Source organism: Solanum verrucosum, unplaced genomic scaffold (assembly GCF_900185275.1).
Source record: "Solanum verrucosum unplaced genomic scaffold, falcon-dt-bn FXZP01000228.1, whole genome shotgun sequence".
NCBI lineage: Eukaryota > Viridiplantae > Streptophyta > Magnoliopsida > Solanales > Solanaceae > Solanum > Solanum verrucosum.
Window position 1 is genome coordinate 2,768,074 of NW_026020210.1, and position 16,164 is coordinate 2,784,237.

At 36.6% G+C, this 16,164-nt stretch overlaps 1 protein-coding gene and 1 long non-coding RNA gene across 2 annotated transcripts; both read right to left on the reverse strand.

The window, feature by feature from the left end:
- Nucleotides 1-685: 685 nt before the first annotated feature.
- On the reverse strand, nt 686-1,079 carry LOC125830502 (uncharacterized). The gene is made up of 3 exons (XR_007443145.1): nt 1,037-1,079; nt 880-930; nt 686-745 (listed from the first exon to the last, which is right to left on the reverse strand). It is a non-coding gene; the product is annotated as an uncharacterized LOC125830502 (long non-coding RNA).
- Nucleotides 1,080-6,067: 4,988 nt separating this feature from the next.
- Nucleotides 6,068-15,846, reverse strand: LOC125830371 (disease resistance protein SUMM2-like). Its single transcript, XM_049509555.1, is given in 8 exon segments — nt 6,068-6,116; nt 6,221-6,360; nt 6,642-6,986; nt 7,392-7,493; nt 9,062-9,565; nt 10,462-10,985; nt 11,046-12,014; nt 14,793-15,846. Coding segments are annotated over 8 exon segments (3,687 nt in total).
- Between the last annotated feature and the right edge of the window lie 318 nt (nt 15,847-16,164).

Sequence of the window (16,164 nt, forward strand, 5' to 3'; positions counted from 1 at the left end):
GCTTATATGCACAGATATTATCAAACCCCATATACTGCCCCTCCTTCAAATTATAGCTCAAAATATGTAAGCGAAATGAAAAGAGAAGGAACTTGCCTAATGAAAGCGCTGATAAAGATTGTGAAGGACATAATAAAGATGATCACAGATACTCTATTAACAAGGCGAATTATTTCATCTACGACATGGCTTCCTACCAAGGCAGCAACAGTGGTCACAGCTACGAAATACAAGGCTGCAAGATAGTGATAGAATATATGATTTCTCAACTATCAACGATAAAAACCAACGAAGATCTGTCCTTACCATATGGTACTGGAAAGTGTCCTAGTAGGTAATACTGTATGACAGACATGGAAGAGGAGAATATCATCATAAAGTTAGCAGTGGTGCTAGAAACCTGCATTTGCAATGTGTCAATAGTTGCAACTTGGAAGTCAAAAAAACTGATCTTTCTAAAACAAGATGCACCTGAGGCAAAACCCCTAGCTGTAGAAACAATGGAACCAAAATGAATCCTCCATGAAGACCTAGCAGACCACCAACTATACCATCCAAAAAGCCACAGCAACAGTAAAGAATCAACTGATGCACTTTCCAGGTTATCACTTCTTCGCCACTTGACATGACCACCCTGTCTCCCATATACATGGTTATTACTTCTTTTCCACTTGACGTTGATCACCCTCGTTCCGTTATACAAGAAAACTGCTTCATATGCACAAACTCCTACAGCAACAGGGACCTGAAAAGTAGAAAAGAAATATTCTTGAATATGAAGAAGCTAATTCCTCCTATATCAACCCGAAGCAGGAACAGGTGAGTGAAAATTGGAGAAAACACACAGACAGTATAGTTTACATTTCAAACAATAAGTACCTGTAAGAGGTTTAAGATCCAATATGCCGTTGAACAAGTTGATGTATATGTCTGTACCCAAAAATTGATAGCTTCTAGTCAGAAAGTTAATAGTGCAGAAGGTGGTTCTGAAAATGTGAAGGTATTACAAACAGACAAGCAATTTAAAGCAATAAACCTTAACGATATGCAGAACGAGGAAAATGACCCACACAGCAATAAGTATGCTGAAATCCTTCGTATACACGACCTGGAGAAGCTCAAGAAGTCAGCATTCCAGTATAGCGAAAGGCACATCAAGTTCAAAATAACTTGAGGTAATGCTTGTTTATGAAAAATTAGACATTGACCGTGTAGGTAGTCAAGTAAATTGATAGCGACAAATATGAAAGTGATCACCTCTTCATTTCTAATTCTTGGACCTCTAGGTAGAAGTTTGTACATAATATCTTCAGCACCATAATCTGTTGCAGTTCCATAATACCACATATTACTAACTGGTCAAATATCTCTGTTGATACTTACATGATAAGAGTAGTGTTCACATAGTCAAACCTTCATCTTCTTCATATGGTTTTGTGTTCCAATACTCACTGGGAGGTAGCAAGTGTCTGGCAGCCATCTGAATGTAAAAGAAACACGAGTGAACAATTTATCAGAAAAAACACAATTTCTAATGCACATTACAATCAGAAAGAAGGTTCAAAGAGATTAACCTTATGCATTCTGTTTTCTTCTTTCCATGCCTCAACACCCTTGAAGAATGACCGAGTTGATGGAACTGCAAGACCCTTAACCAATCAGGAAAGCTATATCGACAATATGGGTAGGAATCACAGCTGAATCATCATTACCTATGATAAGAATGATCAACATAACTATAACAGTCACTTTTATGTCCTTGTATTGATCAACAACTATGTTGTTTTGTGGTGGTTTAGTATCTACTATTGGCGCTTGTGTTTATGATTCTTGTGCAAATTATTCAAACACAAAAAATCCAACAAATTCTAGTATAAGAGAACTCACAAATTGAAGGAAATGATAGAATCTCACACGTCTGAGTGACATTTCAAATAAGAATTTTACTTGAATACATCGGCAATGTAAACAACTCTTACATTATCAATGAATTTTACTGGAAAGTACAAGTCAATGTTGTTGGCATTTATTTGCCTTGATTTCTTACCATAAATAGGTTTTTCTTTTAGGAAAATGTTTTAATATTTTAACTAGTCCTTTTCTTGTAGGAAAGGTTTATGACTCTATAAATATAGGCTTGTTCCTTCTAACTTAATTAGCATTCACAATGTAGTCCTAGGGTTTTGAGAGTTGCAGTTATGGAGGAGAATTTTGTGTACCTCCTTATATTCTGAATGAATTGATTGAGGTTGTTTCTCTCTATCTTTTGTACTCTCATATTTATAGTGGATTGCTCATCTCCTTTGTGGCGTAGGTCGATTGACCGAACCACGTTAAATCTGTCTCTTTTGGTGTGTTTTTCGTTTGTCTTCTTACTCGTGGTCTTTCGAGGTTTGCTTTGCTAGCTTCCGCATTACACCTGCTTATATCGGTCCTAACAAATGCTACCCCATATAGTTACAAGTTGAGTCAACCAACGTGCGTGCAAGTTGACATAGGCACCATGGTTATTAAAAAAAGGATAAATGTTAGATGTTAACTCACATCGCAATAGTCTTGAGCAGATAATGCTTGGAGCTTTGAAATATACAAGAATGCCATTAGCAATGAGCAATCAAAATAATAATTGTAGGCAACTGGCGACTACAAAAATCAAAGAAGAATTTTTAAACAAAGACTTCACTTTTAGTCTTCAGTTCACATGCCAAAACATTGTTCATTCATCTTGTTTACACCTATATGTTTTTGTCTCAATATTAAAGAGCTTTTGGATGCAATATTGAGCCAAAATACAATATATAACATTCCCATCACAAGCAGTAAGATAACTATTCATAGGCTTTCTTTTGATGCTATATATAGGCCTCTATTAAATATGGATGAACAAGCACTCAAAAGAGTGTGCATTAAAATCTCTCAAAACGATATAGAATGCAAGATGTCATGAGAAAATAAGCTACATATTAGCTGTTAAATGTAATGAAAGAAGAATTTAGAACCACATGCAGATTCAAGCTCGGCTAATAAGATATCAAAGGGGCCTGACAAAACGTAATAGGCAGCTACTCTAGGCTCGCGTCACTTCTTCAAGATCCGCCCCTTCTTTCAAAAATTAACAAACCACGTTGTAGTATCAGGTGATGCTTAATCTAACTTGGACTATTTCATCGAATACTTATTACCTTCCTAGCTAGCTTTGGATTCATAGACATCACTAGCTTCTGCCATGAGTAGGTTTGGCATTGTTGTCATTGTCAATTTTCTGCTGAATGCCTCTCAAAGTGAGAGAGTCTTTCCATTATATAGAGAGTATAAAGATTTCGCATCCCTAAAAATCCATCATTCCTATCCCTAAAGATCAACTATTCTATCTCTACAAATATGCTATTCAATCCCTCTAAATCTGTTTTGCTATCCCTCCAAATCAGCTATTCTATCACAATATTTATTTCTTTGATTCTACAACAAATCTATATGATAATACTAATTTATAGAACTATATAATTACTTTAATATATACAATTATTTAGTTTTCTATCATGCTAACATCCCCCCCCCCCCATCAAATTGATGTTGGTGGATGAAGAAGCATCAATTTGCCTACTAGAAACTGATGGCGTTGTCGTGCCATGGTTTTTGTAAATACATCATCTATTTGAAGATCACTGGACACATATGGAAGAGTAAGGACTCCTTTATCTACAACTTCTCATATATAATGACAATCTACTTCGATGTGTTTGGTCCTCCTAAGAAAAATTGGATTAGTAGCAATTTGAATAGCACTTGTATTGTCAGCGCGGAGAGGAGTAGGATGAGATTCATGAGGAAATCCAATCTCAGCAAGTAATCCACAAAGCCATACAACCTCGGAGCAACCAGTAGACATGGATCGATATTCAACCTCTGTTGAAGATTTTGACACACGATCTTGCTTTTTACTCTTCCAAGATATCAATCTCTCCAAAAATCATGCACAACTAGCGATTGAACGACGAGTATTAGGACATCCCTCCCAATCAGAATCACTAAAAGCATTAATATGAATAAGAGAACCACTTGGAAAGAACAATCCACGAGTAAATGTTCCTAGAAGATATCAAATGATACGACGAACAACCACCAAATGGAGATGATGGGGAGCTTCCATAAATTGACTAATGTTGAACTACAAAAGAGATATTATGCCGAGTAATAGTAAGGTAATTTAAACTCCCAACTAATTGTCGAAATATAGTTGGATCAGGAAGAAGATCGCCTTCCTCACGACGATACTTCACATTCAATTCCAATGGAGTATCTACGGAGGAGGAATCTTAAAGACTAACCACAGAAATCAGATCCTGAGTATATTTGTGTTGGTGTAGAAACACACCTGAAACATCATTATGAACTTCCAAACCCAAGAAATATGTAAGAGTACCAAGATCTTTCGTATGAAAAAAATCTTTAAGCTGCCGTTGTAGGCTAGTGATTAATGAAGAATTGGTTCCTGTGATGATAATGTCATCTACATACACCAAAAGAAGAACACAACTTGTTGATGTTTTCCGAAGAAACAAAGATGAGTCATATTTGCTACGCTCAAAAGAAAATTGTAGCAAAGTAGACCGAAACTTATCAAACCAAGCTCTAGGAGCTTGTTATAATCCATACAAAAGCCGCTTCAACTTGCATACATCTGATGTAGGTGATGAGAACAAACCAGGTTGAGGTTTCATATAAATATCTTTTTTAAGATCACCATGAAGAAAACATTATTGACATTCATTTGATAAAGATAACTATTTTGTGAAGCAACAATGGCAATAATAGTTCGCACCGTAGTCATTTTTGCTACGGGTGCAAAAGTCCCCTCATAGTCAACCCCATACTCTTGTTTGTTACCAAGAACAACCAATTGAGCTTTGTATCGATCAAGAGTTCTATCAGAATGAAGTTTGTCTGAATAAACCCATTTACATCCAATTGGGAAGACATTTGAAGGACATGAAACAATGTCCCATATGTCATTTTCTTTAAGAGCCAAAAGTTCTTCCTCCATTGCTTTCAGTCAACATTTATGCTTGAAAGCTAGTGAGTAACAAGTTGGAACAGAAATGTTGAATAAAGTAGAGGAAATGCCATAGCAATTGGGAGTATGAGATACTCTAGTAGATCTCCTAGTAGGCTCAAGAGAATCAGATCTCGAAGAAGTCTCATATTCTAGTTGTGGTAGAGTTTCACGTGGCAGATCAATATCGGTATGGGGTAAAGTCGATCGACGTCGTTCATACACAAATTCATATTTGAACCTTTTAAAAAAAGATAATAAATCCTCAAAAGTAGGAAGAAGAAGAAAAGTAGAAGATGAATCTATAATAGTAGGAAAGAAATATTGATTCTCAAAGAAAACAACATTTCTAGAAACACGAAATTTGTGAGAACATGGATCATAGCAAATAAAACTTTTTTGTGAAGTACTATAACACATAAAAGCACATTTATTAGACTGTACAGAAAGTTTATTGCACTGCGAAGGAGGCAAATGCACAAAACAAACACAACCAAATGTATGAAAATCACTATAGTTAGAATTTTGGTGATAAAGACGAAAATATGGATATTCAAGATTTAGCACTTTAGATGACAGTTTATTAATTAAATAGAAAGCAGTAGACAAAGCTTCCACCCAGTATTTAGATGGTACAGAGGACTCAATCAATAAAGTACGAGTGACATCTAAAATATGTCGATTTTTATGCTTAGCAACTCCATTTTGTTGTGGTGTATATGGGCAAGAGTGTTGCGAGGCAATTCCTTTGTCAAGCAAGAATTTTTTGAATTCATAAGACATATATTCTCCACCAGAATCAGATCTTAATAACTTGATGCACGTAGAAAATTGAATCTCAATATGTAAGCCAAAAATGTTTTGAACATGAAAAATACCTCATATTTGGATCGAAGAAAATACACCCATGTAAACCGACTATAATCATCTATGAATGTCACAAAGTATTTAAATTGAGCATGAGAAATAATTGGTGAAATGTCCCAATTACATCACTATGAATGACATCAAATACTATGTAGCACGACTACCAAAATTAGGAAAAGGAATAGTTTTACTTTGCCTAATTTACAAGTAGAACAATCAATGGAAGCAGCTGAAAAATGATTTTTATTTCGCAATAAACCATAATTTGAAAAATGAGACAACACAACAGAAGTTGGATACCCTAGACGCTTAAGCCAAACCTCAGCCTTACTAGCAGTAGAAGTACACACAAAAGATAGAACATGAGGAATCAAAAAGTGTATAGGAAACAATCGTCCAACTTTAGGCACCTTCGCGATTATCGTCCCCAACACTTGATCCTGCACAAGACAATCATTACGAGAAAAAATCACATCACAATTGTTATCTACCAATTGTCCAACTGAAATAAGACTAGTCGAGAGCTTTGGTGAAACAAAAACATTCTTGAAAGTTGGAGTAATGTCCCCAACCTTGGTAATGGGTAAATTACTACCATTGACAATATGTATTTTTGATGGACCTTGATACTTACGAACATTTTTTAGGATGCTCGTTGAGTTGGTCATATGATTGGAAGCACCTAAATCAACAATCCAAAAATTAGATGTAACATCATTACCTTGTAATCCCAATGCTGAAAGGTTGACATGATCATTTGTTGTACCATTTCAGGAGTCAGAACTTGTCCTGAAGATGAGTTATCAATAGTGGAACCATTTATCCCAGCGTGAAAAATATTGACCCTACGATTTTGAGGGCGCGTGGAACATTTTTTGATAATGTGTCCTTGTTGTTTACAATAATTACGGAACTTCTTGCTACAATTTCTAGCAATATGACCATATTCCTTGCAACTGTAGCATTGAGTTCTAGTCATAACCCTGCCATTTCCTTTACCTTGAGCAGCAAATGCAACAGTGACATCATTTTCTTTCTTGAAAGCGTTTTGTGTAACAAGATGTTGCTATTCACAGAGTAATTCCCTAAAACAAACATCCAAAGAGGGAGACGAGTCATGATTCATCAAGTTAGAGCGAATACTCTCAAAGTCGGAGCGTAATTTCATCAAAAATTGATCTCGCTTACTTTGCTCATGAACTGCCTGAATCACAAATAGATATTCAATAGGTATTTTGGCATAGCCAATATCTGTAAATTCAACCCATAAGTTCTAGAATCCAGAAAAATAATCTTGAACAAAAATACCTCCTTGAGAGTAATTAGCAATTTCATACTCTACAAAGCATCTTGCATAATTATCTTTGTTGCAAACCTTTTGTAAGTAATCCCACATGGCCTTAGCTGTCTTGTACGGACTGAGATTAAGAATAATTAGAGGGCCAATCGACCCTAAAATCTATGTCATCACCCGCGCATCTTTAATCTTCCATTCACCTAGCTTTGTCAGATCAGTAGGAGCAAAATTGCTTCCATCTATATGGCCCCATAATTCTTTGCCGGTGACAAATAACTGAAATTGAAACTCCCAAGAAGAATATTATATTCCAGTGAAACGAGCACTAAAGGATTCAAAGTGATGTGATGCATGCTTTTGAATAGCTATGATAACTACAAAGACTCAAGAAAGTAACTAGAATGACCAAGAACAAAAGTCCTTGGTGGTAGGACTGGTTATCGACGAACAATCAACAAAAAATCAAGATTTTCAGTTTTTTATAGAAGAAACCACAAATGACACTTTGAAATAAGACAACCAAGAGAAGGCTCTAATACCATGTCAATTTTCTGTTGATTGCCTCTCAAATTGAGATAGTCTTTCCGTTCCTATCCCTAAAGATTAGCTAATCTAGAGCTAATATCTCATATGGTCATTCAACTTTGAATTGTTTACTTAGAAAGTCACTCAACTTTGTTTTATAACTCAAAAGTCACTCAACTATTGATGTTTCATTTAGAAAGTCACTCAACTATTGATATTTCACTTACAAAGTCACTCAATCAATTTAACTATTTTTTTTAATAAAATTTTATTGAAATTAATTTTTATGTTAAACTATTTTTTTAAAGAAATAATAAGATATTTATTTTATTTATTTTGTTAATCCGAATTATTTAAATTATAATTTTTTTGAAAAACGTACCGTAGTAGTTGACCCCAAAAAAAACTTTTTCCGTTTTAGCAATTATATAACTAGAATTAAATATGTTAAAAAATGATCCAAAAAAGAAGAAGAAGTTGGAATTGGTAAGAAGTAATAAAAAACTACGCAGCACAATGCCTTTATTTTAAAAAAAAAAAATAGGTATAAAGAAAAATTATACTTCAATAAAATAATTAAAATGAACATCTTCTTTTCTTTTTTTTAAATAGTTAATTATTTTTTTTGTGTTTTACAAAATTTAATGAAAAAATTAATTTAAATTAGTTGGGTGACTTTTTATGTAAAATATCAATAGTTACGTGACTTTTTAAGTGAACTATTAATAGTTGAGCAGCTTTTAAGTTATAAAACAAAGTTGAGTGACTTTCGAAGTGAACAACTCAAAGTTGAGTGACTTTCTAAGTAAACTATTAAAAGTTAAGTGACCATATGAGATATTAACTCAACTAATATATATCTACAAATTTGGTCTTTAATCCCTCTAAATCTGCTTTGTTATCTCTCCAAATCAGTTATTCTATCACAATATTTATTTTCTCTGATTCTACAACAAATCTATATGATAATACTAATTTATAGCACTATATAATTACATTAATATATACAATTATTTAGATGTCTATGGTGCTAACAACATCATGACCCCAAAATCACGTTTCACCCTTTCGTAGTCATCGGCAGCTTCAGATTTGTCGCCAACAATAGCTCAGATTCGTCGCCATTGGTAGTGCCTTGGCTAGCTTTTTGTTCCTGGGAGCAAAGAATAGTGATGCTTCAGATTTCTAATTAAAATTATTGTATAAGGAAATTGCTTCAATTGGCAAACAGAAATAAGTATTTGAATATTACTATTAAGTTAAGATGGAAAGAGAGCACTATAGTTAATTAGTTATACAAGTAGCGGCATTAGACAAACCTTAGAATTGAACCTCTGTTGTGTCCATTTATTGAGATCATCTACTTTCAGTCCATAATCATAATTCACACATTCGAGACTCGGTGTACTCACAGATATTCCCTGTTGGACAAACGTCTTCATTTGCGGGCAGTCATCAATCCACACTTTTCTGAGAAATGAAAATTTAAGAGCATGCTCCGCCAGAAAGAAATGCCCCAGCTTAGGAAGATTGTTAAGCATCAGGTCTTTCAACCGGGGAAATAAGGTCATGATTCCTTCTCGTTGTTGTTCCTCTTTTGTGATCACTTCTTCCATTGATGGACACCCTTTTATCCATAAAGTTTGGAGGTTTAGAAGACCTCTTGCCACTGATGGAGACATCAAGTTTCTTAACTTTCCACAATTCAATACACTTAATGTTTCAAGTTTGCTGAAATAGGCAGTTGGAAGTTGGTGAGAGCATAGAGCACTTATATTGTTGGCCTTCTTGATATATAGATATTCCAGGCTCGGACAAGAAATCTGCAAACGTTGAAGGGATGAAGTAGCAAACTTTATTATTTTGTTACAAATACACTTGAAGCATTAAATTACTATACTTGTGGATTTCTTTATCTTTAACCTTTTCTACTTAAACAAAACAATGCCAAAAGTGCTTAGACACGCTTATATATTGAAAATATTTATTTTATTATAATTATCTAAGTAAAAATTAATGATGGATTTACTATGATTTATATATATATATATATATATATATATATATATATATATATATATATTATCCATTAAAAGGAAGCATGAAATTATTCTATTTAAATTGATAAGAGATTACGAAGAAAAATGTTATTTTTTGTTAGTTTACGAATAAGATTTGGTTAAAAAGAAAAGAAATAATTTATTTATTCAGAAAAGTAAATTTTTGACCTATTTAGTAACAATAGAGTCATTTTTGGATCAAACTATTAATGGAAAGGGCATTTTTGGACCAAAGTGTTGAGGAAAAAGTCATTTTCGGAAACGATGGGACATTTTTGTTCTTACCTTTTTTCTTCTTTTTCCATATCTATTTATTTTCTCAAAAAAAAAATGAAATAAGAATTAGAATCTCAAATAATGATAAGCAAATAAATTTATAAGAGAGATATTAAAAACTTAGCCGTTGAATAAAAAAGTCAAAAAAAAATTCAGGTGTGTGAAGAATCAAATATAGCCCTATATAACCTTTTTAAAATAAACTTCAAAAAGAGTATGTCTGATTCATTTGTATTTAACAGTGAAAGAATAGACTTTGTGTAGTAAATATCTTTAATGCTCAAGTAAAATTAAATTCATAAAAACCCTCAAAATAAAAACTGAAAAAGTAAGCTCATTTCATATTTTAAAAAAGTCTTTATTTTCTATGATAAGAAGCAAACCTTTTCGTCAAAAAGAGGATTTGAGTGAGTGATGGAGTTGTTGACCGTAGGCCACAAATTTTGGAACTCAGGTAAATAATAGAAGCTCATATTCCGTAACTGAGGGAACTCAATGCCGTCAACATTGTCACTGCAAAAGTGAGTGAGGCATACCAGAGATTGAAGCTCCAACCCATATAAATTGGGGAACTTGATTACTTCATGTGTCGTCCGAGAGATGTTGAATATATGTGTCACTAAATCACAATCAGAGAGGCGGAGATATTTCACGTTCTGAAATTCATTCAGCTGCAACTCAGTCAACACAATATTAGAGCCCTCTCCATATGAACTTACATATTCACTCTCCTTCAACAGGTGGCAGATCCAATCACCCAATGGGGTGGTCTCCATGACATGGAGAGCAATACTCTTGACGTAATCATCCATGCTCTCTTCGTAAGCATACCGCCCTTTAATACTGTACCGTGTCAACTTGGAGTGAAGGACCACCTTACTGTAAATCACATCTCTGGAACATTCATCTAACATCAGTGTAGTCAATTTCGATAAGGATTCCAGTTCCCTCAAGGTGGAGTAACTACAATCTTCTACTCCCACCAAATGTAGTTCCTCCAATCGAACTAGTCTTGATAAGACACCTGTTGAAATCCTTTTAAGTGTTTTCTTCTTATTCCAAAACTCTAATACAATTAACTTGGTCAAATTTCCTATCTCCTCTGGCAGCTCATCTAACCGAGTATCTCTTATGCTTAGAATTTCTAAATTGACAAGTTCCCCAATAATAGATATGTCATCAAACTCTAAAGTAATCAAACGCAGCGTCCTCAAACTCGATAACCTCTGAATGGATGCTGGAAAAGGACAAATGGATGCTGGAAAAGGACAAATCCATGCTGGAAAACCATAAATGGACATATTATATCTACTCAGGCTTAAGACTTTGAGTTCACTCATGTCATTGAAAAAGTTATCCTGTAATTTGAATGGCTTTCCAAAACAGAGTTTCAACATTAGAAGCTTCAGTTTTGGGCAAAATATTGGTCTAGGAAGCTCCTCAAATTCATTTGCAACTATTGACATGTGACTGTATTGCTCGTAAGAGTCTTTTTTGGGGAACTCTTTTGAGTTCACATCATGCCTTACCATAAATATATGCTCTTCCTCAGATGCAATATATATAGCCACGTCACGTACCACATCATGCATTTTGACATAGTTTTTGTTTGAACCTTGGGATAACAAGAAACTGTCTTTCAATATTTCTATCAAAAGACACACCCTATTTCTTGCATGTTCTAAATTGTTCATTTCCGAAAAAATGCCAAGCCCCATTCCATATCTAAGTAATTCTTCAATCCAAATATCACTATCTTCCTCAAACAAAGAACAAAGCAAAAAGAGGTACCTGGCTTCATCACTTTCCAAGTGATCATAGCTTAGCCTCAGAGGTCTATACACCTTTGTGTGCACTCCAGGGATATTTCTTATTTCTGCACCACGTAATTGTTTAAGGGCATCCTCCCAGGAAGGCTTGGTTTTACGCTTTAGTGCTCCTGTGTAATGACCCTCCAGGTCATTTTTAAATTAAAAAATTCTTTCCCTCGTATAGAGCATTCCTATAGCGACCCCAAGTCATTTATGACTTGCTGGCACTGACTGTTCGGTCGCCTGGTCGTTCGTTTGGGTTTTAGGCCCGTTTCCCTGTTTTGGAGATTTTTATAACTTGAAAAGTTGACTTTGGTCAACCTTCTTGGAAGTCGTGCTCAGATGAAAATTCTGACAGCTAGGCTAGCTTCGGAAGATCGATTTTGGTCTAGAACGACCCTTTGTTCACTTCCCGAGGCTTTAGATGGCAGTTGTGGAATCTGGCTCAAACGATACTGGGTGTGGGACCCACTTTTCATCGAAGCAATCTCCAAATGGAAATTCCGCCTTCACTGTTGAGTCCGAAATATCGTTTCCAATCAGATTCCATATATGGTTTCTATTTTTCCGACTCCGAACGAGTCCGAAACATCGAAATTTAAGTTTGAAGGGTTGTAGAATTTTGACGCGGCGGTGACGTGGCAGAGCCACGCGACGCCACGTGGCGGCGATGGAAATCTGGAAATTTCCAGATTTTAGGACCATTTTCGTCCATTTTTTTCCCTCAACTTCAACATAAGATTGCTCCTTCATTTTGAGTCCAAATTAGGTGCTTCAAAAGGCTAACTTCAAGAGAATCTCGTGGGGAATCTAGCGGTGATCTCAGAAACGCGAGGGGAGGCTTCATTTGAGGTAAGGAATCGATTTTAGCCACTGCCAGGGTGATTTCCGGATTGAATTGTTGTTGAATTTTGAAATGTGAGATCTTGATCATCTTAGGTCCGTTTTGAGTCATTCTTGAGGCTAACTTGTAGAGTTTTTCGCAAGGATCGTCGTGGTATAATCTGTTTGGGTTGAAAGGGTCTCGTTTTTCCAGAAATTGGTGATCAAGGGGCTGCCCATTTTAATTGTTGTGGCTGATTTGCTATGTTTTAGGCATCTGTTTGTGCTAAATTTTGGGGTATTAGTTTAGTAAGGTATTTGGGACGTTTTCACGGATTCGTTTTCGAGATTCCAATTGTGGGCCCCACAATCCCGTTTTAGACCCGATTTTTGGTCCGTCTCCGAAAAATATAATTTTAGTGTCAATATATTCGTAATGACGAGGTGATTAACCTTTTGTTAGTGGGGAAGCATTTGGAGACCGTTCGGAGGGGAAAAGATCTGGTACCGTGAGTTGGAGCACGCGTGGTCGGCTTTCAGGTAGGCTATGGCTTTCTCTCGTGAGATTGAGCATGTTTAGGCAATTGTTTATTGATTTGCTTGAGTATGGAGGGGTTCGGGTGTCGAGCATGCTAAATTTCTATAATTCCTGCCTTAGACGTTATTTCGGGAAAGTGTTGGATTATGACAACATGTCTCTTGATATTATTGAATATCCATATCTTGTGGTGTATATAATAATATTGATTTGTAGTATGTTTGGCCTTAGTCTAGGCTTAGACTAGTGTTGCCATAGACTTGCGAGATTTCGGATGTCGTTGGGTAGTAGAACTTTTTCCGACGTCGTTTCAGACGGTCAGCTCCTTGTAGACTGATATAGCAGACTTGAGTCTGATAGTCGGTAACTCAGCTTATGACCTTGTATCCATAATGCCCTGCTTTTCTATTAGCTACAGTACCCGGTTAGAGTCCGTGGTCCAGCTTACTTATGTCCAGGCTTAGCTACAGTACCCAGTTAGAGTCCGTGGTCCAGCTTACCTGTGATCTGGTTTTGGCTACAGTACCCGGTTCGAGTCCGTGGTCCAGCCCACCCGTGCCCGACCTTTGGCTACAGCACCCAGTTCGAGTCTGTGGTCCAGCCCATATAGGTTGACTCATTAGCTATAGTACCCGGTTCGAGTCCGTGGTCCAGCTTGCACGTGGTGTATTCCCAATTCCTCACTAAAGCTTCAGTTTAGTCTTGATTACTCTCATCTGTAGGTTGAGGTTTTGGAGGTTGGAGAGATTCCGATTAAAGTCCGGGACGTAATGAGATCCTGGAATATGATTAGGAATGGTTCAGTTAAAAGTCCGGAAATTGGTAATATTGTGATAGACCTTCTAGCTCCATTATTTTACTTTAACTGTCGATGCATCTGCCGGGCTTATGGGGGTCCGTGCAGGTGGTTTCTTTTATTGTGCACGAGCGTACCCGTCGGGTTTATGGGAGCCCGGCGGAGTTAGTTAGATTACTTGTCTTTGTTGCCTGTACGCTCGTGTACATACCCCCATTTACTACTCTTTGCACTTGATGTGACCCTTTATTTGCATTTCAGTTCACTTTTGCTTATCTTGCTCAGTCGGCCTATGATGCCTACTGGGTACCTGTTGTTTTGGTACTCATGCTACGCTCTGCATCTATTTTGTGATGCAGGTCCGAGCACTAGTAGCCAGCGTTGATCGAGCTTGGAGTAGACTTACCTGGAGACGGGGGTGAGCACACGGCGTTTTGTACTATTTCAGTCTCCATCTGTATCTATAGACTTGTCTTCTTCCTTTCGAGACAGTCCAGTCTCTGTTGTCCAGTTTTGGGACTTGTACTCATTTTGTAGTAGCTCTGTACTGGTGACTTCCAGGTTCTGGGAGGGATCTTTATTTGTATATATGTTTTGGGTTGCTTCCGCCTGTTTATATTGTTATTTTCCTACTCTTGTTTAATTTCTACCCTTAGACCCATTACTTGTTGTTCCGGGTTACGGGTTGGCTTACCTGCTGGTGGGTTATAGTAGGTGCCATCATGACTTGAGAAATCGGGTCGTGACATCCTGCAACTGTAATAATTGCAAGCGGCAACCCCTTTCATTCTTTGGAAACATCTTTTGCTATGTCAAGCAGAGAAGGATCGTCGACTGAATTACCGATTTTCTCCTTGAAAAGGATCCATGCTTCCTCTTCAGGTAAAGTTCCAATTTCCATGATCTTCTGAGCCTTCATTATATCACAAACAGGTCGGAGACGTGTCGTCAATATAACTTTGCACCGGTAGTTGTGGTTGCTACCGGTGGGAATTCCAAGTTTCTCTAGATCATGAAGAGCCTCCCAAACATCATCCAAGATTACAAGAGTACGGCTGTTGTGATCCATTAACCTTGTACGCAGCTGATCTCCACGACTCCACAAATCATCCCCTTCTAATGTAAACCCGACCCCTCTTGCGATCTCATCCTGAATTCTTTTAGGATCTGGTTGTTGACTGACAATTAACATAACAACATCATTGAACAACCTTTCTTGTTTCGCCTTTTGTCTGATTTTCTCAGCCAGTGTCGTCTTACCAACACCACCCAGACCACATATCCCAATAATAGTGACCCCGTCATCGTTCAAAGCTGCCATGACCTCATCCTCTTGCAATTTTCTAGAATCAAACTCCTCAGCACTGTTGATAGGTACAGGTTCATTTCCAACAGCATGATAGCAGAAAACACCATAATCTTTGCCTTCATTTCGAAGTTCAATCAACTTCAACGCAATTTTCTTAGCTCTCCTGCTCAGCGAGTAACGTGACTTCAAGTTTGGACACCAATCATATCTTTCAACCTCAATTCCACCTCGTCGCATTACAGCTGCCACATCAGCAGTAATGGTATCAACACTAGTAAACCAAGCCTCAACATTGGGTGAAATGGCTTGTAAGTTTCTCCGGTTAGCCTCCGCTCTTTGATGCACCCCAATTCTGATATCCTCCAGCTTCTTAGATTCATTTTCCATAGATGTGATGTTGCTCTTGTAGTAACAGAAATACCCGATCCCTCGTGCAATTGGCTGGATCAAGCAATCTGTTACCTCTTTCACAAAAATAGATAAGATTTCCATATCTGATTGATTAATTCTTCACTAGATTTCTTAGTTACAAGGTAGAATGAAAATAGGTTGAGAGTAAATTGAAAGCTGATAATTGCAGGGCTTTTAGGTAGGTACTACTATTAACCCTCCTTCACATGGACTTCTACTATCTTGAAAGTGACTAATCAACAAACACATTAACACCAACGGCTAATTTATTGAGGCACTACAACTTGTAGTTTCTTCAAAATATCATCATATCATATCATCGTCATATAAACATGCCCTTTAAATTGACTTAAACTTGTACAAAATTGAATAGGCAGACACACGTGTCCTACATGACAT